The sequence below is a fragment of the Struthio camelus genome, chromosome 27 (genome assembly GCF_040807025.1).
Source record: "Struthio camelus isolate bStrCam1 chromosome 27, bStrCam1.hap1, whole genome shotgun sequence".
NCBI classification, from domain to species: domain Eukaryota; kingdom Metazoa; phylum Chordata; class Aves; order Struthioniformes; family Struthionidae; genus Struthio; species Struthio camelus.
In genome coordinates this window covers 5,102,687-5,129,657 of record NC_090968.1, presented here as the reverse complement: position 1 = coordinate 5,129,657, position 26,971 = coordinate 5,102,687, and the positions used below count along the sequence as shown (strand labels likewise).

General features: G+C 47.2%; 1 protein-coding gene across 3 annotated transcripts in view; it reads right to left on the bottom strand.

The window, feature by feature from the left end:
- LOXL2 (lysyl oxidase like 2) overlaps positions 1-26,971 on the bottom strand; it is a 64,303-nt gene that overhangs the window by 24,305 nt on the left and 13,027 nt on the right. For 2 of the 3 annotated variants that reach the window (XM_009665646.2, XM_009665644.2), the window contains exons 2-4: positions 22,359-22,801; positions 19,395-19,570; positions 3,694-3,905 (exon numbers count right to left, since the gene is read on the bottom strand). In XM_009665646.2, the coding sequence (XP_009663941.1) occupies positions 3,694-3,905; positions 19,395-19,570; positions 22,359-22,722 (752 nt within the window). In that variant the 5' untranslated portion in view covers positions 22,723-22,801. Of the gene's footprint in view, positions 1-3,693; positions 3,906-11,884; positions 12,164-19,394; positions 19,571-22,358; positions 22,802-26,971 lie in introns of those variants that run through there. The other variant, XM_068921003.1, reaches the window with a different exon arrangement.

Below are 26,971 nucleotides of genomic sequence, written 5' to 3'. Positions count from 1 at the left end.
ACAAGTTCATTACAGGAGAGCAGAAAACAAATGATTGCACATATATATATATTGGGAAAATGCACCCATCACACACTGAATGGAAGCTGGTGAATTCCTCTTCTGGCGCTGTGAGCATACGTTTCTGGTGCTAAGAGCAGTTTCTACACCCTGGCCTAACTCTTCAGGCACTTGCTGAAGTTAGCAAGTCTACTTGCAGAAGAGAAGCCAGACCTGCCGCCATCTGCCAAAGCCCTCAGCAAAGCCAGGTTTGTAGGGAGAACCCAAACCACGCAGGTTTCTGGTACAGCCATACTAACTGGCCTACACATCTGACCACTTTTATAATGCAGTGAGCATCTCCCAGCTGCAGAGAAGAAAGGTCTGTTTGGACCGATACTGAATGAAACATCCAGGAACCGCTGAGCTCTTCCACCCTTTGACCACTCCTGGACAAATCACAAAGCTGTAAGAAGATCTCAGGAAGGCATCAAGGTTCATCTCTCTGCCTTAGGCATCTCAGGTCACAAACTCATACTCTCCCCATCAGCTAAATGCATTTATTCCTACTTCTCTCTCTCAACCAGGGCAGGGGTTTGCAGGAGGAGTTAACAAACACTTCTTATATAAAATAGCTTTGAAGAATGAACAAGAGCACGGAAACAGCACTGAGATCTGTTTCGTTTCCTAACATAAATTGCGCTGTCAACTGCACAGCCTAAGTTACATTCAGGAATAAAACCTTGGCATAGGGACAACAATGAACTAAGTTGTTTTCTTCCAAGTCCATCTGCAAATCATTTCAACTCCCACCATTGTGCAGCAGCAGAGCCTAATATCAGTTATCTCGGCATGTAAAGCCATAGTTTGTGGGGAACGGGATGGCTGTGGCTAGAGGAAGGGGCACTCGCAGCCCCAGTCAGCACAGCTGCATGAGCCAGCCCGAAACCCAATTCCAGCCTGAAACCCGATTCCAGCCCCTGCCTCCCAGCTGTGGATTGAGCGCAGGAAAGGAGCCACTCTTGGGAGAACAGTATTTACAAATTAGGGAGAGCAAAGCCCGAGAAACGAGAGAAACGTTTCCGAGGCTTCACACTCACGTGGAGAGAGGGTTTAGTCCAAGTGACCAGCCAGAGTTGGACTCTTCCCTCCCCAGAACAGGATGCGACCAGAAGACGTGTGGGATAAACCACAGAGCAGCGCTCTCATGGCCCAGCCGAGCGGATTGCAATGGTTGTCATTCCAGCATCCTGATCACAAAGCAAAGATCACTTCCGAAGTTCCCAGCCCAGATTTCATACAGGACCACAGACTGGGAGTTTTTCCTCACCAGCAAGCTTACCAGCAGCGCTGGTTGTACTTGATGCATATCCTAGCTCTCTGACCAAGAAGAGCTAGGTGTATCTACCCCTGAACCTGCTTCCGTACCGAAGGTGTATCTACACCTGAACCTGCTTCCGTGCTGTTTAGGCACAAGAAGGAAAACAGCTCTTTAAATTACACTAACCAAACAAAACTGACAAAGTTTTACTCAGGGGGAGTTATGAGCAAAAGCCCAAACTCTTTTCCCTCCAGTAAAGTGACATCCTGTCTTGTTCCAGCCTGGGAGAACATTCAGCATATTTTTCGAAATATCTTTCTGTGGGTGCAGGAGCCCAGTAAGCCATCACTGCTTGCAGAAAATGAGCAAAGATGGGGAAGGTATCACGACACCAGGACTGCTCGAGTAACCTTTCTGATTTGGTGCAGACATCCCAAGCCTGGGAAGCACGGCATGTTCCTAACTCCAGCTCTGGTGAATGGGACTTTCAACATCGCTGACTATCAGGCTGAACAGCTGCGCCTAAGTTTTTCCATCTCTACATGTGCTATTGTAAGAGACAGGACAATTACCAAGTACCCTTTTATTTAAGGCAGATGGCTCCAGCTGCAAAAGTTAATGCTTTTCTTGGAAATACCACAGCTATGGAGGAGGAAAAATCCTACTTCGTCTTACTAGGGGTAATTTATTCTGCGCTGTTGCTCTGATGCAGGGGACGGGAATCTCAGAGCTGAGTCTGAGGGAGACATGCTATATGGACAGAAGCAAACACTCCTCTAACTGGTATCCAGGGCAAAACATGAGGCTGCCTGGTAACAATTATTAGCTCCATGGGAAGGCTGAAAACAAAATTCCAGTTGGGTTATTTATTTTATATTCTTTCTGCTGCTATGTGGCTTTATGCTATTTCAACCCAAGGACCTCTTCAATTGATCATGATCTTGCTAATGAAAGGACTGAAAGGTGGCTGGTTGGTTCCAGGGGGAGCTTTCAGAAATAGCAATTGCATGGGCCAAGAGGAGCAGGCAGGAAAACCACAACCCCTGCCTGGAGAATTCAGTTCTCCCCCTAACCAGCTGGCGCTTTTCCACTCCATAGGTCACACAGTAGAGGAAAGAAACAAGATAAGCTTTAACCTAAACTATTTTGCATCTGCTCTAGGGTGTTATTTCTAGGAAACTGTGTAGGAAGGAACACGTCTGCGCTGAAGGCTAGCGACAGAAAGCAAGCTGAAACAATGACAACAAAAAAGACTAGAGCTCCTGACTGTCAAGAAACAGCAGGAAACGCAGCTTGAACACGCAGGAGCTGCATTAAGCTACGAAAGACACAAAGTTCTCCCTATGGGTCACAGTTTTCTTCCCTCATTTTAATGCAATCTATGAATATAGGAAGAAAAAGCAGCTCTAAAATCACAGCTGCCCCAGCCTGCATCCTTCTAGTCCATCTCAGATGTGCAGGCAGAAGCAACGTCGGGAGCAGCAGCATGGACACGCTACTGACATTTCTAGCTTAGCACTGAACTCTGCTCAGAACAGGCTTTAATGGATAAAGCAAGTCATACAGTTGGAGGTGGTTGGCAGCTCTTCCAGACTGGGGCCCTGAGGAGGAATTGTCAGCGCCAACAACGCTGAACTGGGGTTAGCAACAGTGGGAGATTTACTGGGAAATATTCCCCTGGGTAGACTGCTCCTTTGTGGGCGATTTGGCAGCTGGACGCCCAGAGCTGTGAAAGGCAAACCTCCATGGGAGCCAAATGCCAAAGCAGCTGGTAAACACAGGGAAACATGTCATCAAAGGTGTAAGGGCAGGAATGGCATGCAATAGCAGAAAGGAGGAACCTGGGCAATGAAGCAAAACAAAGACACATTTGATTGCAAGATTACCCAGCTGAAGCTTTCAGCACATATCAGACCTGATCCTACACCTGACTCTCTACAGAGGGATGCGATAACTGCTTAGATTTGCCTGCAGCTGATGGGTTTATGGACAGAGTATAGTCAGTTTGCTCACATACGTACATCCCTGCACACACCAGAGAACCAAACCCTTCACTGGTGAGGGAAATGACTCTCCCATGGCTGGAAACAAAAAAGATTTCTTGGGCTGAATGACCACGACTCCTACTATAGCACCTACCCAATATTAAAACCGATACTGCACGTGGTCTTCATCCAGAAGGTGAGAATCAAACCATTCCCCTGTCTGCACAAGGAAATGCTTGACGTTTCAAATATTTACACAGAAGGAAAATTTGATCTGAAGGAAGGAAGCCGTTGACAGAGGCTTTTCTACCTCAAGGTCTCAGTGTCGTTTGACAATTTGCATTTTTGAACAAGGCCCCGAGTGTTCAAAGAAACGTGCCCGTGTCTCATACAAAGCCCTGCTCTTACTTGTAGACCTTAGCGTTGTACTTCCTCTCACTCGGAAATCCAAACATGCCACAGACGACTCGGGAATTTTTCATGGTCCACTGCTTGTCACAGATCTGCTTCCAGGCCCCTCCTTCTTTCACTTCCACATAACCTTCTGTGACAGGCACCCGCTTACGGTAGGTGGCGAGGATGGCACGGATTCTTATGTCTTCCACTTGGATGTTCATGTTCTGTGAGCAACAAACAAACAAAATAAAAAGAGTAAATGACGCTGGCTTGCAAGGAGACTGGTTCTGTGGCTTAGAGATGGGGAACAGAAATCAGTGCATCAGGGGTGCAGCAGAACAGAGGGAGGAAGGAAGAACAACTGCTAGAAAAAGTCACCACAGGGAGGTAAGCAAAGCTTTCCACCTTCTTCAAATCCTTCCTCCGTCCTGCATAAAATGTTTTTCCTCATTTAAAGAGAAGCATTATTTAACAAGTCACTACACAACAAACCTCCTCTGTTACTTAAATTCATTAGAAGTGCTTGTTTCAGAGCCACAGTGACCTTAATTCAGTCTCAGCTATTACGGAAGTGAGTCGAGAGCAGCCTAGGTAGGACCGCTTTAATGCTGGCAGAGTGCAGGGAAGGGGGAGCCCCGGCAGGGAACAGAAATCGGGGCTCCCCTCACCACAAGGCATCCCTTCCCCACCTGGCCTGGGCGCTACAGAAGCTGGGGTCCGCATTTGCTGACATGGACATTCACCACTTGCTCAGGCTGGATTCCTCTTCCGTCTGCAGCGTTACTCGGGGCGGCAAGTGAGTCATGGAGGTTGAATGGGTTTCACATTCGGAGCCTACGTGAGGACACTGCGCAAACAAACCTCGCAGGCACCCAAGCCCAAAGCAAAGGCTGACTGGAAAATATCTGCTGTGGCAAGCAATTACAAAAGAGCTACTGAAAATTTTATAACTTGCTTCCAAGAGAGCTTTTCTAGACAAAAATATATAAGACCACGTGGCTCCCCAAGCAGTTACATCAGAACAGAGGAATTCTCCTCTCCTCTCCCTCAAATTCAATCACTTGGAAGATAAAAAAAAAGTCCAGAGCTTTAAAGAGACACGGGCTTCTCTAGATTACTCCAATCAATAACAGATAAAGGGATTAAAGTTAGGGAGGTCACATTAGGATTTGCAGAGCCCTGCAAATAGATGTGGCACATCCATTCCCCAGATGCATCACCGACACCGATGCAACTAACAGATCCTTGGGCTTTTTTTTTTTTTTTTTTTTTTAAAATGAGCTATCACTCAGCTTTACAGCAGACCTGAGTACTCATTGCTCTTCTTGCCCTCAGGAATTCAGTCCTGCAGCAACTCAACTGGAGCATCCCCAAGACACCCCCAGCGACCTCGGAAAACAGGACCTGATCCCATCCCGAGGTAGTTTCCACTGCCGGTAGGGTCCAAGCCTCACAGTGCCAGGAGGCAGAGACCACAGCGCAAAGGGGCTCAACAAGCTTGTGATCTACCCAGAAGGAAAGTCCCACTTGGACAGGGCCAGGTTCATAGCTTAGGCTCAGATTTTTAAACCCTCTTAAAATATATCTCCCAGTTTGTTACATCTGAGATGTTTCATGATGTTCAGACAAAGGGCCTGATGCAAGTGCAATGAGTTCTCACAACTGGAGGCTTAATCCTTAACAGAGAGGCTGAAAACCTGTACATCTCCTGTGTAATCCGGAAAGTCCATTTGCAATACAGAGTTCCTCCTCTCTTTGGCAGATTCTCCTGAAATACTGCGTTGCTTTTGCCTCCGTGCTGTCAAGAAAGTATCTGAGCCTTTGTGCCTTGAAGGCCTTCCAAGACTGGTTTTCACAGCCTGCAATTCACTTTTCTCCACTGCAATTTTATGAAGTGTTTCCAATTCTTCACTTGGTGGAGAAAGCACGCTCACCTGGAGCTACAGGGCACTGCCTCCTGACAGAGCCCCTTATGTCTCTGCTCTAACTCCTCCCGAAACTGTGCCTCAGTTTTTTTTCACCAGGAAACAAGAGGTAATAAAAGTCTTAAACCGTTTGGAAATAGCTTTGACTGCTGAGGATCTAAAAAGGTTTTTAGTAAAAGCTTATTACAAGGATTAACCCAAAGGACAGAAAGTCAAAGCTTAAAATGGTACTGGAGAAGCACAAGAAAAGATAGTAGTTGAGGAAATTTGCACTGACAGCTGAGAAAGTGGGTGAGAGCCTAAGTGATTTTTTCCATCTGTGACTGCAGGATATATCCGCCCTATATAAAGCCCCGAGCATGTTTGCTACGCATAATTACGTCACTATCAGCCCTATGCATAGTCAAGTCACGGAAATGGAATATTTTCCCCGACCAGACCTGACATCAGCAGCGGGTTGAAATCCACCCAGGGTTTTCAGCTGATGGCCACTTCCACGTTGTTCGAACTTAACGCAGCCCAGAGGCCTCGGCGTGATGGAGAAGGGCTGTTCAGAACCAAGTGTGATTCTGCATGCAGGAACGATGTTCAAACATGCCTGCGTTTTGCAAGGAAGCTGCGTGACAGCAGCTGCTAGCCTCATCCGAGCCGTGCGGAGCGCCATTCCAGGTGTTAAACATCTGCCTGCTGCTTCCACCACAAAAGAACAGAATCCTTATTCCCACGTTGCATCTATTAGTCACCGTTAATAGGTTACCGTGCTCACTGCTGCAGCATCAGAGATCTTCACAGAAATGGAAGCTCCCTTATCCCAGGTGGTGACAAACCTGAAAAGCCTCCAAGGTAAACAGAGCACTCAAAGGACGGAGGAAAGAAAGTATTATCAGCCTCCTTCTGCAGATTGAGAAATACGGTGAAGAGAGATCAATCCACCTCTCCAAAGACCTTAAGGGCAGGGAACTGAATCCAAGTATCCTGAGGCCCAAACTCTAACCTCCAAATGAAGCTCCCTCCTGCATTAGGGAACGTCAGCTAACCCTCTAGTGCTAAAGAGTACATTTGGGTTTCTTCCACCTTCCCGCTCCACCAACCTAACAGCAGCTGTGTTGCACAAAACCAAAGACATCCAGCCTGTCTCTGACAGATGCCAATAACATACGCTGAGGAAAGAGTATCTGATCAGAGCAAGCATGCAGCGATACTTCCCTGCAGCTTCCGAGCATCTGTATCTCACGGACTTCCCAAGCCAGAGGTTAACGTTCAAAAGCCCCAGATGGATTTGGGAATCCCTTGCTGTGACGTGCTGGGATTTATTACATCACAGCAACGAGCAAAGGAAGAAATTAGCCCCCCCTCCCCCCAAGTTAGAGGAGGGGAAGAGAGACCAGGAACTCACAAAAATTAAAAACTTTTGAAAAAAGGAAAGCACAGGAATGCTGTTAGAGAGACCTACTGATTTGCCTGTTATTTTTGCAATTAGTTCAACAGCTTAGCAAATAAGCACAGGTTTCTGCATCCGTTCCCAGAAGAGCTCTGACCACTGCAGCAGCGGGGACGCTGGGGTGGCACTCAGGGCCCCCGAGTTGCTCCGACGGGGAGCGCGGTGCCCACAACCCAGTGTGGGCTCGGGGCACCTGCGTTCCCTGCTTCCAGGCTCTGCATCTGGGCAAGTCTTCTCCACCAACTCTGACTGGGCTGGGTTGTCCTCGCTGGTCATTTTACAGAAGTGAAAAATAAGGGGCAAACTTAAACGGGGCTCAAAAAACCACTGTCAGAGCCAGCACGATACCTCAACAGTGCAGACTCTCGGACAGAGGTCCCACGACACGCGTCTCCCCCCAGAGATGCTGATACACACACAGAAATCCTGCTCCGACTTGGGACTCCGCATGAATCCAACTCTTGTGTCCTGCCTTTTTGTCTGTATTTGCCAGGGGGTGGGCGGGGGGGGGGAAGCAACCTAGCAAGAAATAAGTTATCGTTTCATTCTCTTGAGGGTATTTCAATCTTCAGATAGCTATAGCAGACCAGCACACAATGACGTTTTCAGGACCTGTCTGAGAGCAAAACCAATGCACAGCCACTCCCCATTCCGCTCGCAGAGAGGAGGTCTAGAGCAGAGCTACTGATATAGCAACTCAAGGGTTTGCAGAGCCTGAACAAACAGCAAAACCTCTGAGAGAAGAATTTAAAGCACTGTAGATCTCAGCTTTATATTGCAAGATTAAAGAACAAAGCGGTCAAACTAAGTATAATAAAGGTTTCCCAATGAGAATGGATCGCTAAAAGCTTTCTCCCAATCACTCTTCACAGACTTGAATCATTTCCTTTCACTGCAGAGTTTTTGTCACACTGGGAGTATTCAATCATGCGAATACAGGCAGCATGTTTCACCTTCCAACACCGACGCGTAGACCAGCTGGGTAATGATGAAAACAGACTCCACATAAAAATCAGAAGTAAACAACATTAAATAGCTGAAGCAGACCTTTTGTTTGTTTTGTTTAAATTGCCCTCCCCGTAATTTATGTACACGCGGAGAAAAATACCTGCAACAAGCTGTCACGTCAACAGGAAAATCTCACGTCCGAAAGACTTTAACTTAGTCTCATCTTATAACTGTAGAGAGCAGCTACAAGGTAAATCTGGGTCTGGTAAATCCCCCAGCAAGAGCAGGATTGTAAGCTGCTTCCCACCCCCAGGATCTTGTCCTGATGGCTGTACGCCAGCTGGGGGATACAAACAGGCAGCAAAAAAGGATGCTCCGCTGGTAAGAGTTTACAGCTGGTGAAATCACAAAGCAGATTCTGCGGCCGAAGCAGAAGCTGAACACACATCTGCCAAGCTCCCACTCCAGATATCAACCAGAAGGTAGAGCCTTCAACAATATCTGCTTCGGGAGCCCATATAGTCATTCAGCAGAGAGAGACGTTACCTCTAGGAAGTAAAACTGGGCTGACCGCAACCCACGTTAGGTAGATTTGGAAACAGAGGCCCAACCCCCAAAGCCAGTGGGACCTGGCGCGCACAGTCCGAGGCCGAAGAACGCAATGCAGGAAGGGGGCGAGAGCACCACGCACAAACCCAGGACTCGGCTCCCTCCCCGCGATGATCTGGCCCATGGGAAAAGTGCTGCTGGGAATTTCTACCCGCACAGCACGAGAGACCAAACCCAGAAAGAGTTAACTCTTATGGCTCACGCATGCCGGTCCTCCCCTTCTGAGCGAGCCTTGTGCAATTTCCACCTATTTAGGCCAACAGCTGTGGAGACGTAGGTGCCAGCCTTTTTTTTTGTTGTTGTTGTTGTTAAAACTCCAAATCTTAGAATTCAGCTACAAGCTTAATTCAGACCTGGATCTCCAACCTCTCCTTTGCTTATGAAACAATCCCACCCACATATTTGAGGCTGAATCAGCTCTTGCCTTTATACTCTGCTCTCCAGAGCGCTACTTGCTCCGAAAGGACTGCGTGTCTTGCATTGCTGACCCCGCGCGCTGGGGTAAGCGGGTCTGCTCCATCAGAAATACTGGCCTCATTCCTCCAGCTGCAGCTTCGCTTTCATCGGAGACATCTACTATTCTGGCATAGATTAGCTCCATTAAGGGAGCTAGCATGCAAGCAACAAGAAAGCCTAAGAATTTTTTCTCCTTCTTGAGCTAAGCCTCCTGAGCCTTGAAAGGTGTGAAGAAACCACAAGAAAGATAAAGAAATGAGCTGGGTATGGGAGGGAGGGAGAGAGGGGGGAAATGCAGCAGGTCTGTAGATACGTTCACAGCTCTGGCTTCCACATCAACTTGCTTCTCCCCGGAGCCATCTATGATGTATAAGTCAGACCACAGCTAAAATAGCTTTTTGGTCCGAGACTGACGAGATCCTGTTCAGCAACAGGGTTGCCACAGATCTCCGGTGGGATTTCAGCCGTGCAAACTCACATCCCCACCTCCTCCCGGCTAGCTCAGGCCTCTCGCTCTCTCTTCCTCACCCCTTCTGTAAAGGGGAAAAAAAACGCTAAGCCCATCTCGCCTAATCTGAATTATCAAGCCTCTACAGCAAGGGCTACACATCTGCGTTTGCCTAAGGCCTAACACAACAAAGACGTGATTTTGGTTGGGACTTCCAGCATTACTACAATAAAAATTACTATTAAAAATGGGGGGGGGGGAAGGGTGAAACTATTCTGGGTTGGGCCATGTTTTCCCCCCTACTGCTCCTTTCTCCACCAAGAGCCTCCTTACGTCAGAGACCCACATTGCATCTTCTTGCTGCTGCTCTTGAGAGCCGGACACAAAAGCCCACCGCAAGCCAACACGCTGAGTTGTGTTACGAAACCAATGAACCTCAGCCTCAGAAAGCTGGGGCCTGCCTGGAGACAGCAGCAAGAAAGGGGGTTGTTTTTGAGCTTTCACAAAAGGATTCCTGGCTCCAAGCACTTTCACAGGAGCCTCAGCTGCTTTTGTTTCCACTCTCTGAACCAAACGCTTCCCCACGGCTTCGGATCTGATTGCAAAAACCGACACAACTTTCGTAACGTTTTCTTTCACCTTTGGCCATCTGTTTCGTATTGGCAGAACAATTATGCCCATGACGGTACGCTCGCGTCCTCCTCCGCTGCCCAAGCTAAGAGACACCCTTTCTTCTTGAGACAGCCTCGCGGACACGCGGTCATCAAAACAGAGAGGAGATCCTGTTCCTAGAAACCTCACCGCTGCCTCGTGGACCGCGGACGCCACTTCTGGGGCTGAATCACCGACTCTGGCAGAAAGCGAGCCACAGCAGCGGGGGTTTCAGAGGGGCTTTTCAGGAGGGTATCTCAACAACCCCTTAAAACCCGCGCCCACGCACCCAGTGGCGGCATTCAGACACCAGCTAGAAAACTGCATAGGACAGGCAGGTCTGCGCAGCTGCGGCTATAGGCGTTTGTCCTACTGCCAGAGAAACTCCTCGAACGCAGGCGGAAAGGGAAGCGGAACAAAGCCATGCTTCTGTGGGTTGTTTTGTTTTTTAACATCACCATCAGTGATTGCAAAGCAAGAGAGCGGAGGTATTCAGCACTGGCTCTGGCAGGCACCTCACTTCCAGGCAATGATGCAAGACAGACTATTTAGGCATTCAGGAGTTCAGGTCTTACCACAAACGCTTGATTTAACAAACGCAAGGAGGCTGCGTGCTAAGTATAGCTCTGGTTAGTCCATATTCGTTGCTCTCCTGCTCTAAGATTCTCTGTTAACTACCAAAACTGCACGATTAGGTTAAGAGATCACATGAGCAGGAATTTATGCAGAATCGCACACCTTTACAAACAGTGTTTTTTTGAGGAAAACGACAGTCTCTGAACAGGCTTCCATCCAACAGCAGGGGCTTGGATCCACCATCACATGAACTTGCTTACCCTCACTAAACCCTCAGACACAGAGATCCCTCTCCCCTGTTAAATGCAGCTCTATTCTACAGAGTTTTTCCCATCTCCACAAGCAAATCTCTCATGTGTGCCATCCTGCCTATCTGTTGTGCCTTCCTTGTCAACCCCAGCTCTCTCCTTCCCTGTGCCTGACCCATCCCACTGCCCCAGAGGTGCAGAAAACGATTTATAGCATCATTTTTCACTTACAACAGTGATCCGAGATTTTTTGGCTTCCCAAACACCAGCACCTTAAGACTGCAACTCAGACAAGAAATGAATTGAATGAATAGAAGCAAGCAAGAGAAGGCCGGAGCATTAAGCCCCAGCGACGCTTTGGCGCGGGTGGCAAGCCAGCCTGTTGCTCTGGTCTGTGAGCATCATGGTCAGAGGTTTTCACGCTGAGCAAAGCATGGAGGCCTCCACTCCCTTTCTTCTGAGCCATCTCTAAGATCCCCTGGATCAGCTGCTGTAAGCCAGCCAAATTTATTACCGCCCTCTGCGTTGCAAAACGCAACAAGATCACACTCCTCCTCAGGCTTAGTTAAGTAGTTCGTTATCTTGTGTAACGGAGAAATGGTTAATAGCACCCAGTGTAATGGCTGTCAGCTACTCAGGCATGGGATACAGTCAGCACAAGGAGACACACTCTGTCCCACGAGGAAGAGGAGCAAACCAACGCCAGCCTTGGCGCTTTCTTGGCCCTGCCAGCTCCACAGCCCGTATCTTCTGCTAGCTGACAACCCCCAGACCTGCCCTGCAAACCCCGCGCCTTGTCACCCCACAAACCATGGCAAAGGCGCCACTGAAACAAGCAGGAACAGCCTCCCCCCCCCCCCACGCTTTAAAGTTACAGCGATACAGGAGCGTGGCGGCTTACCGCAGCAGCGGCTTAATTCACACCCGCCTGGAGCGGATGCCCAGATCCCCTCCGAACACACGAAGCATCAGCACTCGGGTCACGCGTGGGCTTAGAGGGAAGCAGCACGCGTTGACACCGAGGAGAGGTTACAACGCTGCCGTCGTAACGAACAGCAAAGTAAACCTGCTCCGCTGAGAACAGGAGCATCAGGGCACAGGGGTGAAGTCTCGGGTGGCGACGACCCGCGCTGCAGCTCCGGGCGGCGCGCCAGCAGACACGCGACCCGCGCCCGGCCCCGCCCCCCGCCGCGGCGGCTCCGCCCTGGTTGGCCGAAGGAGAGCACGTGGGACGAGCCTGCTGCGAGGACCTGCCGCCTTCAGGCTTCGATTTGGTCCGACCGGCCAGTCGATGCAAATGAAGGCTCGAAAGGCGACCAATCGGCACCGGCCACGTCATCGCACAGCGTGCCGGCGGCCCTCTATAAAAGAGCCGCCGCGGCGAGCGTGGGCACAGCGGCGGAGCGGCAGCCGAGGGAGGAGGAGCAGCGGGTGGCTGGGCGGAGACCACTGCCCGTGCTGGGGACAGCTCAGCCGCCCTGCTGCCTTTCTAGGAGAGAAGGTGCACCATCACCTGTGGCTTCGTTCCACAGATTGCAGTCCTCACCTTTTTATATATGTTTCATGTTTTTATTTATTTCCAGAAGACTTCTTATTGCATGTCTTTACGCATGATCCATCTATTCCCTCCCTTGTAAACAGTGATGCATATATACGTATAATAGCTGCACCATTCACAGGTTATAGCTGCTGTTGCGATTGTTATTAAACTGCCTATTTTACCAGTAGTGTTTGTAAATCCATTCATCACTGCATAACCACCTATCCGGCCAGCCCAAATCTGCCTAGGTTGCGGTTGCCTGTTCACTTCAGTATCCCCATTAATACGCCTGCCAGTTGGTGCGCCCACCCCGTAGGCACGTGCCATAGCACCAGTGGCACAGGCCTGTCAAACCGTGACAACGTCCCTGCCCTCCTTCCCTCCTTACACCTTCCAGGTAGGAGCAGCTCAGCCTACAGAAGCGTTTCACACCACCTTATCCGCTGCGCTCAACTTATCCGAAAGATCCTGAGCAGGATTTCACGGTGCTCTTGCCCACTGGTAAAGAAACCTGGACACCACAGTTGGACCCTCCTTTAACCTGGCATAACCAGACCCTTTCGGCCACTGGGCTTTGAAGTGAGATTCCTAGCCTTCACACATGCCCAGAAGGGAAGAGGAGGACAGAAATAGCAGCCCAGCCCAGTATGTTTAACCAGGCCTCAGGCTGCCCACAGTCTAGTCTCAGGTACCAAATCTATTTGTGAACGTGTAACGGCTGCGGCCATTTGATATATTTAGAGCATGTCCTATTTGAAGGGTGTGTGCGTGCACAGAGGAAGAGGGTGGACAACAAATATTTTGGTAAGGATGTTTCTGGAGGATAAGTTAAAAAACATACCTATCATGCATTTATTAGAGAAATAAATTAAAAGTAGGAGCTAGTTACTATGGCCTTAACATTGCAGGTCAACCCAGTAAGGCAGTCACAGGTGGGCTTGTGCTGTGTTTGGACAACGTAAAGTGGCTACATATACTGTTTGAAAAGCAGGGTCTGCATTCCCCATTCACGGTTTTGCGAGCACACATTAAATCATTCTGATTTCAAAGCTGCTGGTATCCGGCAAAGACTTAGGAAAACATTCAAGACTGTGCACACATTTACACTGCAGGCTCTGGCACCATATAAAGGAATCTTAAGGCAGGTCCACGCTACCTACCCAGCCACCTTCAGACACTTGCGAACTGCAAGAAACAACCAACAGTCACAGCGTACTTCTCCGGCAGAGATTTTAACCTGCTCCTTGTACCTTTTGCTGTGACATATCAGTGGAAGGAGGACTGCAGTTCGGGAGAGAGTCAAGATGAGCAGTTTGTCTTCCCAGTTCTTTTCCTCCATTTAGCTGGGCTTTCAGGTGAGCTACTTATCTCCTGGCCCTTCACCTTGCTGGCTTCCTTGCCCCATCTGCAAAACAGCTATAGTGTTTACTTGGGGCAAAGGCACAGCATGAGGCCCCCTGGGCGTCTATAACGTGCTCAGAGGCCTTTGGCTCAAGGAGCAGATTCTACTTGCTATGTTTTACAAAGCTTGAATCACTGCAATTCAGCATATATATTTTTAGGACTTACTGCCTGTCTCTCTCAAACTCAATGAGAGTCAGCAAGCAAAGAGCTTCCATGTTCCCAGATGTGCTCTGAGCCCTTAAAACCAACACAATTAAGTTTTTTCTTTCACCCTCACTGACCTTCACAGGCCTAAGACACTACTCACAGTGCGTCTGCCACGCTGTGCACAAAGTTACCGCTACAAACAACGCGAGTAAGGTGCTCTGCAATCATGGTTAGACCTAAGCGATACATCGGGCTGCTAATGTGGATAACAGTATACAAAACCGGGACGTTTTACTCCAAACTATGCTTTAGCCAAAAAAAGAAGGAACGCAAGCTAAATCAAACCCAGAGAAGACACAATGAGTTGAACAATAGCGTTAGTCTAACAGTGATTTTGGCCACATAGTACCGGCACTAGCTGCACAGATGCCTCAGTGAAGGATCACAGCAAGCGGATTGGACATCAGCTTCCTTGTGTTCCCAACCATCCCCATGGCTCTGGGCAGCCTTTACGTTTGCATGCAGATCCTCGGTTAAGGCACACTCAGCCACACACTTGCAGCACCTTCACGTGCAGCTCCTGCTTCTTAACCCTTTCGGGGTGCGTGCCTTACTCTCATAGAGCTGGAGTCTGCAGGAGGGGAGAGGGGACGCGATACCAGCAGGAAACGTACCTGCCTTTCCCTTCTTAATGCTCCCAGAGGCGAACAGGTTTTAGCAGACAAGGCCAAGCCACCAGCCCTGTTCTCTCCATTAATGAGACACTGTCTACGTATTTAATCTACACTCTTCAAAGGGTGGGGGGCCTTCTGTAAAGTGCCTCCACGTCATTACACCCCACATATGAACTGAGCAAACACCGCTTTCCTAGTTTGGAAGAGGTGAGCAACTTTTGGTGTTTACACAGCCACTGAGCAAAGAGGGTATCGGGCTAATCCTGCCCAGCCAGCAGCCCATGAAAGGGCTGTCCTGCCATGTGCATTCATCACCCTCCAAGAAATAATCCTTTGAACAAGGCCCAAGGCTAAAAGCTGCAGTGGCTACAGAAAACACCAAGCAAAAACGATGGGATTTTCTTTGCCCTTTAGCAAGGGACTGATGGATTTCAGACCTGCCCTAACCTCAGTCCTGTTTGGAGAGTTAACCTCCTCCTGCCTGGCTGTCTTCAATCTTCTCATCACCGATATTGCATCACTCACCCTGGGCTGTAACGTTTCACTCTGACCTTCAACTGGCGACTTCTTTCACAGTAGCAAGGGTAAGGCACTGACTGCCCCTTCCCATCGGAGCAGGGAATGGAAAGGCTCAGGGACAGGAAGAGATATGACGTAACCCTCAAACTATGAGCTGTGACGGGAAAAGATCCGTCTGAGCATATATATAAAGCCAAGCGGTTTATGGTGATGGAAAATTTCATCCTATACTACTTATCTACAGCATTTCCAAACTGGGAAATAGAGGTATGTGCATTGTCCAATAAAAATAAACTCTGCTCGAGGGATATCATGTTGCTTTTAAAAGAGTGTGAACTCTTCGCCTGTCAGATTTTAGGAAGCAAGGCCAGATCTGAGTGAATGTCAATTTGCACAGTCCCTCTGATTTGGAGCCCTGGCGAAATGAAGTCAGATGTTTTCTTGTACCTGCTGGCTTTCAGCATTAAATCTTAGCGGCACTTGGCAGGCCCAGAGAACTTAGCGCTAAAAGGTCTTTAAGACACTTTGGAAATGATGAATTTAAGATTGTCTATCTGTCCTCGGCAGTAGGAAGACAGACAGCTCTCTATTCGGGAGAAATCTAAGTGCAACGGCACACGCTTAGCAGTGCATTAACGAGGCTGCACAAAGCCCGTTTCCCCTAAATGCCTGCAACAGGAGGGCAGAACGAGCCTGCTACTCGCTGCCCCGCTGCAGTTTACACCCTGACACGTTAACGTGCGCCAAAATCTGCTCTTGCTCCTGTTAGTCTGCTGGCTGCAAAAACATCAGTTTGGAAACAACCAGATCCGTTTGGGAAGCATTGCAGTTGTTACTAATTACTGTGGGAATGTAGCAATAAAAGGGGCAATTTGGTATCTAAGCTCTGCACATCATCTTAAACCAGGTCTACTTTGAGTAAAGTCTGGTTTCAAAAGCAGTGTAAGGATAAACTGAAATATCTCCCACTGGAAATCTCAGTGGGAGATTTGTACTTGTTTAGCTCCATCCGTTTAATAGCTGAAGCCAGTGGAACTTGTGGAGAAACCTAACCACAGCATTGCTATTCAGTAGAAAATTCCAGGCCACTCAATCCCTGATCTCATTCCAATTAGAAAACATCAGTTGGACAAGCTGTGGGCTACCCAGAAGCTTACAAAACTATGATGTTTCCTTTGGTGAATGCAAAGTATGACATCCAGAATTCCCAGGCATGTTAGAGAGGGCAAAGACTTTCAACTCGCTTTCACACAAGCCTTTTGACCCCCCTGTTTCGGAGTTGATGACCCTATGAGTAACCCTTCTCATCCTCTTTGACTCAAAGTATGTCACACCAGCTGCTAATGAGATAAGGCAGGATTAAGAAGAGGAGGAAAGCTGAATGAAGGGGGAGGGTTTAAACATTTGACAGCTAGCTGTGACTGAAAAATACTCCACAACGGCATTTTAGAAATTTACAGCTCATCACCTTTAGCCCTTAATCCTGCTGCAGTAAAACCAGCAGAAAAAAGAACACCTTTCAGCTCCCGTTGACCTTCAAGGAAGAGAAGAAAAATCAATTTGGCTTTGCCAAATAGAAGCAACAGTACGGTCCTATCCAAGTTGTTTAGGAGCCCCAAGCAGCAACGTGGAAGGGAGAAGGGCACACACACTGCTCGGGATTCTCAAACTTGCCCTGTTGATGGACATCAAGCTACAGAAACTGTGCCAAAAACAAAAGCATTTAGTTGCAGAGACCTCTCAATTCACAAAGGACAGAAGTTACTCCCCCTTAGTCAAGCCTAGTCAAGCCTCTGGATTGCCAGATGAGTGATCATCAGGTTCATCTCAGAGGCTACGTCTTGCTAGGAGACGGATAACGACATTGCACTGACACGAGGGAAAAACCATTCTGCCTGAGAGGTACATCTGGGTTCAAATACCAGCAATTTCCATTCTGCAGAAAGCCTCCTGGCGCTCTCTTTGCTCTATTCACCCTTCTCCGCTGTGGCACTAACACTGCATTTGCTCACACTGGAACTCCAGCATGAGGTTAACAGCAGCAGTAAACATATGGGCACGTAGAGCTGAGGCTGACAACAGCCACGGCCCAGAAAATACGACGCTATTTCCTGCCAACTCTTACAGGCTAGCAAGTCTCAGCTTAGTGCAGGTACTTAAAAACAAAGCTTTTTTTGGTTGTTGTTGAGCTAGTTCAACATCCTTTAGTCACCGGTACCCCTTAGCAACTGCTGGGAATGCTGCTGCTTGTAACGTCATGTGGATCCTTTCATCCATACCCAGCTCCCAAGAGCTGCCAGGACATGGGGAATACAGCTTATGCCACATCTCTTTCTCCTGAGTGATCCTGTTGGTGACTCATGCTTCCACCATGTGAACTGCTTCGATCTCATGATTCATTTCACTTATTACACATGAAGCCTAAACACCCACACAGCATCAGCACAAGCTAGCCCTCAATTACCCAATGTGTCCAATTCATTAGTCAGACTCCAGTGCTTAGCTAATGGAAAAGCAGAGCCCTCCGAAGTTTTTATGATTAATATCTGAAGCATCTCAGAGTAATGTGCCCTCTGTCTAGACCAAAGCATCTTTTCTTCCAGTCCTCTGTTCTGAGGATTCTCTGTGGCTGTGGGGAGGTCAGTGTCTGCCAAAGCCATCACTGATGTTCCATGATCTCGCCTCGTTCCCCATGCAACAACAGTGCCGTTGACCCAGGCAGTTCGGGATCCCTCTAGAAGGCCTCCCTGTCCTCCTTGGCCAAGCGAAGCAAGGTCAAGGCAAGCAAGGGTTCTGCTCTCATATCCTACACATCTGTGCCCTTGCATGGGAGCCTTCCTCGAGAGCAGCAAACGCAGCCGGTTCACGCATACAGTGTTCTTCCTAACGCCTCTGCAGGGCGATGAAGAAAATGCCGAGAGATCTTTTATAAGCTGGTGGCTATGGGGTAGCTATTTGAATAATTTTGCTTTAAAATGATAAAGAAAAAAAGAATACTGTTACCCATTGTATCAGGTCGTAAACAAAGCCAGCGTTCAGCCATGGAAACCACACTGTGGTATGTGATACATCCTGGATTCCCTTTTTGCTTAAAATAAGATTTGTCTGTGGTAAGCAGATAGGATCTTCTGGTAAATTTTAACCAAGGGAACCACTGAATTTGCACATTGAAACATCATAGCATCCGAAATAAAGGAGAATTTAGCTGAGTCACCACAAATACTTTCCACCCTGAAAGCTGAAGGATCAAACACATTTTTTTCCTTTGAAGACTTCAAGCCCAACTTTCTTTCCATCCAGCATTTCCCCTGGATCTTGATTCTGCAGTAATCTAACAAGTCTAGCTGGAGAATGAGTCAAGCATTTTGCTTCTGTCATTTCCCTGGGAGTCTAAACCTCAGTCCAGCAGTCCAAGCTCACAATCCAGAACCTTTCCTCCAACGACCAGCTTACTTTTTCCTGTGTTCAGTTTCATTTATTCATTTCTAGTGCTAATCCCCCATCCCCTCTGGTATTTCCATACAGTTATCACAGCCGTTTCATCACCACTTAGCTAAACTGTGCAAAAATCTCTTTACATCTTTCCTCGTCAATCTATCCATTTCAGCCCACGGTAATAAACTCTGTTCACCTCATCCAACCCTAGCTGCTGACCCAGTGTTATGCCAGAGCCTTTCAAATTGCTCCCTGTACCCAAAGGGAAGCATCAGGGGGAAGAGAATGCAGTAATTCAGTACTCTAAACCAACAAAGCCACCTAGGTCCAAGGTCTGTGAATACTGCATATATCCTGACTCTCCAAGTTCCTTCTTTGAAATATTAAACCACAGATTTCAATTCTGCTAATTTGTTGTGAAAAAGGAAGGTGATATACTATCTCTTTACTTATTCCCATGCTGTAAAAAAAATAAAAAATAAAAAAACCTTTAAATTCTTACTAGATAAATAATACTATGAACAGCTGAAATTCAGACCTGAAACTTGCATCTTTAGGCAGCATCTAAAGGTGTTGTCAGGCGTTTGCTTTAACCACAGCGTGCTGCTGGGGTAACCTATAACGTATAGTGTCAGACTTCCCTGTCTTCAGCAGGCTCTGGGTCAGCAGCTTATGATTTTAACTACATTTACCTCTATTTGGTTAAGCAGCGAGTTGTCAAACTTGAAGCCAGGGATTCTCTTTTCACTGCAGACCACTCCCACGTCTTCAGTATGCTTGCAGTCGGTCACTCCCCAGCCGTTGGAAGTGCATGCTGCCAGGGTGGTCTCCTTGCCATTACAGTGGACATTGTCCATCCAAATCCTCCCTGAAGGGGAAAGAAGGCAAAACTGAGATTCACAGAGACGGCAGATCTCGATTACGGTGATAACTGGTAGAAAAGCAAGTGATGCTGCTGTCTTCCTAACATGGCAGGGGAAGAAATTAGTTCTTAAATAAACGAGAACAAAGCAGCTAGGGAACATCACCTCTCCACCTCAGGTACTTACTTAACTGGAAACATCTCTGACCCACAGCTCTTCCTTTGCCCTATCAGCATGGTATTGAAAAACCCTTCAATGCTGAAGTCAATCCCATATTTAAGGCTACATGCCTGAAAGATGCAAGTAAGTGGAGCCTTACCCATAGAGGGTCTGGTCCTGCACAATCCAATAATAACTGGTCAATCCAAAAGTGCGCTAGCCAGGGAGTCCCCTGCAGCGTGGGATAAAATCCCCTGCTTCACCCACAAGCTGCTCGTGCCACCACTGCCTGCTGTTTGCATCAGCACACAAAGGACCATCAGCCTGAAGCAGATCTCTGTTGCAGTCCTGCTTACCATGAAAACTGATCTCCACTGATGATAGCCACTTTAGAGCAAACAGTGTCACTGGGCCCTTCAGTTTGGCTGATTAGACTCTGCCCTCTAATCATACTCACCAAATCATCCCTTTTATATTTAAGGCTTCTCTTTACATCATTTCTGATTTGTCAGATCCTCATTAAATCCCTTTTGGAAAATATCTCCAAGTTTTGATTAAATCCCTTACTTTTTAAAGGCAGATGCTGGCAGAAGCTTTAACAAACCACTGTTGATTGGAACCTCCTCTTATTTGGGTGCTCTTCGAAACCCAATTGCCAGATCCAGTTTCCAGACTGCAATTACCACTATCCCTCCAGGAAAAGGCATGCATATGTGCATGTACGTGCACATGTATGTATTCACCCGTGTGTATATTATACATTAAAAAAAAAAAAAAGAGAGAGAGAGAGAGTTGAGTTCTAAGAGGAGGACACAAAAACAATAGGCCACATCTCCAAATTTTGGCAACATTTTCCCAGGAGCTGCTGACAGCAAAGAACCAAAAGCATCTGAGTGATGAATCATGAGATTCACCCTCATGAAGTGCTTGTTACAGTTGTCTCCCTTTGGAAATGGGCCAGGTATTTGCAGCTTTCCTGCAATTTGCTGGCCCCTAAATTGCATGGAGCAATGACTAACAAGCAATTCTCATATTGTAGGGTCCCCAGTGCTTTGCATCTCTGTAGATTAACACATCCTTTGGATATAAAGAACTGCCTGACCTTCAGATCCATTGCTCTGTAGAAAAAAAAAAGAAAAAAAAAATCAGAGCTGTTTCCCTTGGCTGCCCCAGCTGCATACTAGCAGCTCTAACACGTTTGGTTGGTTAATCACCAGACGACAGATCTGCCAGCCCTCTCCAGGCTCCCCAAACAGCAGGGCAGGAAGAACTCCTGTGAAGCCCAGCTCTATCATTTGAGGAAGGCGTGATTCCCCACAGCATGGGCTCTCTGCATCAGGATTTTTTATCCAGCGCTATCCTGGCGTGCAGAGAACACTCACTCCCGTTAAATCACATGGCAATACGTTTCTGATTTATTTTCAAATGTCATAGCCTCTCTCTCGGAAATCTCCTCCTCAACCCCAAGAGCCAAAATCCACAGCTTGGGACAACATTCAAGGTTTCACATTTCAGTCAAGTCAATATTAAGGCCTGCTTGCTCTTTTATGTGCAAGTGTATAGGTGTGAGCACTAATGAGCGGTGCTAAGTAGCAGAAAGGCAGCACGTGTATCCCTGCTGTAGTGGAATTAATCAGTCTATGGGCCAGGCTTTAATCTTTGAAGATAAGTTTCCCAGTAGGCCAACCTTTAGCTAACAGCATATCAAGGCAGACAAACGCATCTATTGAGGTCAGAAAGCTACATACTCCCACAGAGCTATTCTACCTCAAGCAGTGTGATTTTAATAGTTCATTGCTACCTATAACAAACAAACATTCAACTTTCCAAATCTTTGCTCAACACATACTTGGGCACAAGATGTGATGAAACGTAGGCAATCTCAGGCTACAGGACCATCACATACAATTTCAAAGACCAAGAAAGAAAGGACATGCACAGTTTGGTGAGTGAAGAGCTCTTCCCCGCCAGAATCAGCCTGAGAGTGTCCCAAAGGATTACTATAAATGTGATCTTATAGAGGACATGAAGCATGCATGCTCCTTTGGGGGATTTATAGGCTAATTTGCATTGCAGAATATGATGTACGTGCTTCTAGAGAGGCTAACAGGGAAAATATATATATATATATATGATTTCTATAACATTGCATAGGTGGTGCATTTGGAGCCTAAACAGTTCAGAGGAATAACTGATAGGAGGAAGGAGCTGTTAGAGGCTGTATTTGGCTCATTGTAAGGCCATGGAAGAGTGAAGGGGGAAAGGAACAATCAACCAATTACATTTGTGGGTGCAGCTCCCCTTCTGCCTATCTGTACTCGCTGCGGAAGAGCCTGCTACGCTCATCCACCACCAGCTGCTTCCCAACCATCCCCTGCCAGAGTTCGCAGGACATTGAGATCTGTCCTTTGGCTCTGATCATTCCTTAGCTTGTTTCAGTCAAAAGAAGCAAACATATCATTTAAACTGTTTAACCTAGTGGGACACTGATTTAGCGAGCTTCTGCTTTGCCCGGCACCTATTTCTGTTACGTTTGTAGGAAACGTCACTACTTCCTAAATTTGATCGACAGATCAAGAACTGTTGGGTGTTGGAGACAGCTAATACAATGTTATTGCTCTGGAGTTCCCTTACCTTCTCCTTTTCCATACTTTGAGCTTGGTAGCCAGGACACAGCCTCCACGTAGCCCAGCTCCCTGCAGACCACGTGAGCGGCGTGGATGGAGAAGTCATCATCACACACTGTGCCCCACTCGCCGCTGTAAAACACCTCCACTCGGCCTTCATTGTGTTTTCTTTTCTGCCCTGCCAGGCGCAGCTGGATCTTGGGAACGTTTGCCGGCCTCGGAGGGGTCTGGTACACTTGCGGGGGTGGCTCAGGGTAACCGGGGAGGTAGGGCCAGTGTTCATACTGGGCAAGGCCCAGCGGGCTCAGGGAGGTGAAGAAGAACAGCATGATGAAACAGTGGTTATGGTTGAAACCCAGGAATCTTTCCATTTTCAGTGCTCACAGTTCTCAGAGCCAAATCCTCTGCTAGCAGCTGCCAATCAGTGCAGGTAGGTACTGTGTGGCTGTCCTGAAATGAAAGGAAAGTTTGTGTAAGGCTTGGTAATGACACAGACTTCATATCTCTTGCTTCAGCAGGGGATGGAAGCTATGGAAGCGACTATATCCAATGTTGCCTGTAAAATACAAAGTCAAGTAAATTATATTTTGTGGGGTGGAGGTACACACACAAAAAAACCCCAAAACCCACAAAAACCATTTGCAAGTTTGGGCCAACTTGCCAAATGGTTTTGGCTGGAAAGCATTTTTTCCAGTGCAAAATTCCACAGGTCAAGTGCTAGCAATAGGATTTTCCTACCCCTCTGAAAATCCAGTAGTTTAGTGCCCCTAACAGGCTTTGGCCAATCTGGATTCAAATCCTACCAGGACAGAACTGAACCATGTTTCTCCCACACCCCCTTTGACAAGGGAGCCAAATCCATCATTTAAACAATGGAAAACCAGAAGGAAAATGAAATACAGCCTACTGTGCTCACAAGTGAGGTTTATATTGAAGTCTGTTTTCCCCAATACAATGGTAGAGGGCTTGTTTCTGTTACTGTACGCCTGGTTTCATCTGTATAAAATTGACGTATGTTATCGTACACAGATACACTTGCAGAAGTAGCTCTGTCTGACCTTGCCGGATTAACGCTAACTGCTCTTCAGCCTTTGGCCGCTAAGTCTAGATAGGGACTCACTTGTTGCACAACTGCTACATATAAACTAGTCAGTTAAGGTATGAACGGGAAACTTTTTGGCCCGTTAAAGGAACTTCACCCAGATGTTGTATACAGTTCAGTGTTTGATCATTTTCTGCCCCTTCTCACTCTCATACTCCCCAGCTTCATTCAGGCACCCAGCACATGGAGTGGTCCAGTCACACATGGCGAGGTTAACGGTTGAATAGTTTCCAAATGAAGCAATGCCAGAGCACGGTGGGGAAAAAGCTCCCCAGCTCTTTAAAGCTCCGTTATTTCCTGGCAACCACCAAAGGGGAGGTGCGGGGAGAGATTTGGCTCTGAAAACAGATGTCTAAAAGTAAAAATCCTCCAGTATTTTTGCTAGGTCTTAGCCATCCCCAAAAAGTGACGAGAAGATGACACACACATGTGAAGGCAGTGAAATGCATTAAGCAGCTTTTCAAAGTAGAGAGGAGATGCATCACAAATCCCAAGCAATTAATCTGAAACTTAGGAGACATCAGGTCAAATCTCAGCACTGAGGCTGATGTGCTGCGCGATCTCAAGCGAATCACTTCCACTGCTGTGCCTCAATTTCCCCTTGTGTCAAACAGGGCTGATGATAGTGAGCTTCCTCCCTTTGAGACCTGGGGGTAGAAAAGCATCTGCCCAAGAGCCACGTGCATGAAACAGACTTTTAACCTGCATGCTTCTATCATTGGATATCAGAGAAGGGAACAGAAAAAGTAAGGTGGGACTCAACAACAGATTTAACTACACCAAGGGGATAGGGAAGGGGGAAAACAGGGGTAGAAAATTCCTGAGTCTTGTTTTTAAGTAAAAATTTGGTTTCAGGGCACCAGGCACTCTCACAGTGGTTTCACCAGATTGAGATTTGTAAGTTTTCATAAGGCACTCAAAGAAATACTAGCATGGAAACAAAAGTATTTTTAGAAATTTTGCAGGTTAGGTGGTGAGGCTGAAAGAGCAAGGGAAAAAAAATATCCTGACTATGTCAGAGAAAGTTGGAGGGGGAGAGAGGAAGGAAGTACAATTCCTTTCACAAGGCTGCTCTCCTCCAGCAGCAAAGAGGATTTCCCAAAGAAAATGCAGTCAACGGCACAGGATACATGTGTTTTATAAAAATAAAAGGCTCCTGACTAAAGACATATTCATACTAGTCAGACATGCCTGACTTCAATACTTACCAGCAATGATTTCACAAGAAACCTCTTACAGTGTTTTTCACGGAGATGAGATGATTTTTAGCCCAGAGAATAACACACGGGCAGAGTGATTACCGCGAACAGTATTTAAAAAAAATAAAAATACAAGAAATCCCTGTAGTCAGATCATAACAGGGAAGACCAACATACATTAGTTGCAAGTCAAACAACTGATGGAGAAAAAAAAGACGGAGAGAGTCCAGCCTCTCCCGAACAGAGGCAGGAACGACAGGCATTAAGACTACGACTCCTCTGTGCAGGGAGACATCAGAGAATAGAAACGTGAACCCAACAGAGGACTAACAGAAAATCTGGTTTTCAGTTCTGATCTTCTTTAAACACCTGTTTTGACCTACTTCATTTTATTTAGTTGTTTGTCTCTTGCTACTGCAGAAATCGGCTTTTGGATTTAATAAGCCTGAGCAAATGTGTAGCAGGCAACCTGGTGATGGACATTTCAGGAGGCCAAGCCAGATAATCTGAGGTGAGTGGCCTTAAAGTCAAGTCTTGGAAGACCTGTAGCTCCCGAGAGAGGAGATGGCACGTCATCGTAATTAACTGAATAGGACAAATTTCCCTCTAGGTTACAGTTTTGTTTATAATACTCCAGAAAGCTTAATAATAATTAAACAGGAATACTTTGCAGAAGGAAAGGACCAACAAATAGTCTGCAACCAGCAGGTCAGCACGTTTCACTTATCCTTCTTGTGCCAAGGCAAACAATGACCAGTGGTAACTCTGCTCTTGGGTTAAGAGGGGTCTTTCATGATCAGAGGCCAAGGAGTAGGTAGCTAAAAAACGGCGTTACTCACTCTCCAGGACTGCTTTCCATACGGACCAAAGCTCTTGGGTCGTTTTACTGAAGGACTTCAGCCAAAAGACACAAGAATCTGGGGAAACCGTTCAGAGGCAGGATGTAATAGTTACCAGCTGAGCACGGTGCTCCCTGAAGTGTTAATTAATAAAGCAGACAGACCACTGCAAGATGCCAGAGCCTTTTTAAAAAAGGCTCAGCAATGGGAAACCTCATGGCGCGCAAGCAGCTGTAGGATGGGGGTGACAAAAGTCTTCCAGGTTACTTTAATTAGATACCAAGCTTAGTCAGGCAGGTACTAACTTAGGTCTTTGTGCAAATACAGTAGGTCCAGTTTGCCCTCTTGGCACAGCCCTGCTGGCCTTGCCAGGTCAGGAGACCCAGGAGTCCCATACTCCGAATTGCAACCACAGGCTGCTTTGCTTTTGTTCCCCGAAAGCTTAGAGACTTTGGGAGTCGAGTGAGATTAAGAAAAAACATCATTTACCATAGAACTTAATGAAAACCTGGTGAGGGAAGATAAGGTTCCCTGAGAGCCCCTTGCTCAGCAGAGGGGAGTTGGACTAGCAAAACAGCATTTTAACAAGCTTGTATGAACACTATCCTGGACCTCTGCCGCAGAGAGCGGCTCGGGGCACATAGGTTTCACGGTTAGGTGATATAGCATCCTGGCTCATCTATGTTTGTCAGGATCCTTCAAGGATCACTGAAGGCTACTAAAGGGCCTCCAGAAAAGGGACTGGAAAAACATCCTCGAGTCCCCACTCTGGCCCTATCCCACCTGCAGAAGTGAGTCTCAAAGGAATCTCCAAAAGAGCAGAGCAGCAGCAATCCCATACGCTTCGCGAAGCAACACCGCAGTGCGTACGAGCAACTACAGCCTGCTTTTCCTTCAGATCGTATTACCATCCGCTTCAGAACAGTCACACATTCAACCATCGGGAGGCAAAGCTTTCACAGTGTCTGCAGTACCCCAGAAATAAAGCCTTACCTGCCCAGAGGTCTTGTTTATCAAGGTACTTAAGAGAAACTATTCAGACTGATTCACCATGTCACAGAAGCCAGTGGAATTTGAACACAGGCAGCTGGCATCCCACAAAGTTTCACGCACCTTCTTTCACTCCATAGCACTGAATAGCCACGCGAGTTTTGGATTTATTCTCTCCCAGCTCCTCCTGCAATCTCTCTCCTTGGCTACAAGATGCTAGTTGTACTGCACCAGTATCAGAGAAAATCGTCACTGCTCCGGAACAGAAACACTGAGGACTCGGTGACAGATCCACTTAGGAACATTTAAAGAAGCAAACATGGACAGTCTGCATCAGATAGGCGTCAAGCGCACACACAGATTTATGATGGCATCGTTATAAGCCACAACAACATTTATTATGAAAAACATTTAGAAAAAACACACTCATCTGTGTGGCTACGCTTGAGATCTGGACGTTTTTTTCTCCCCAAGTCTCAAAGGGAATTGC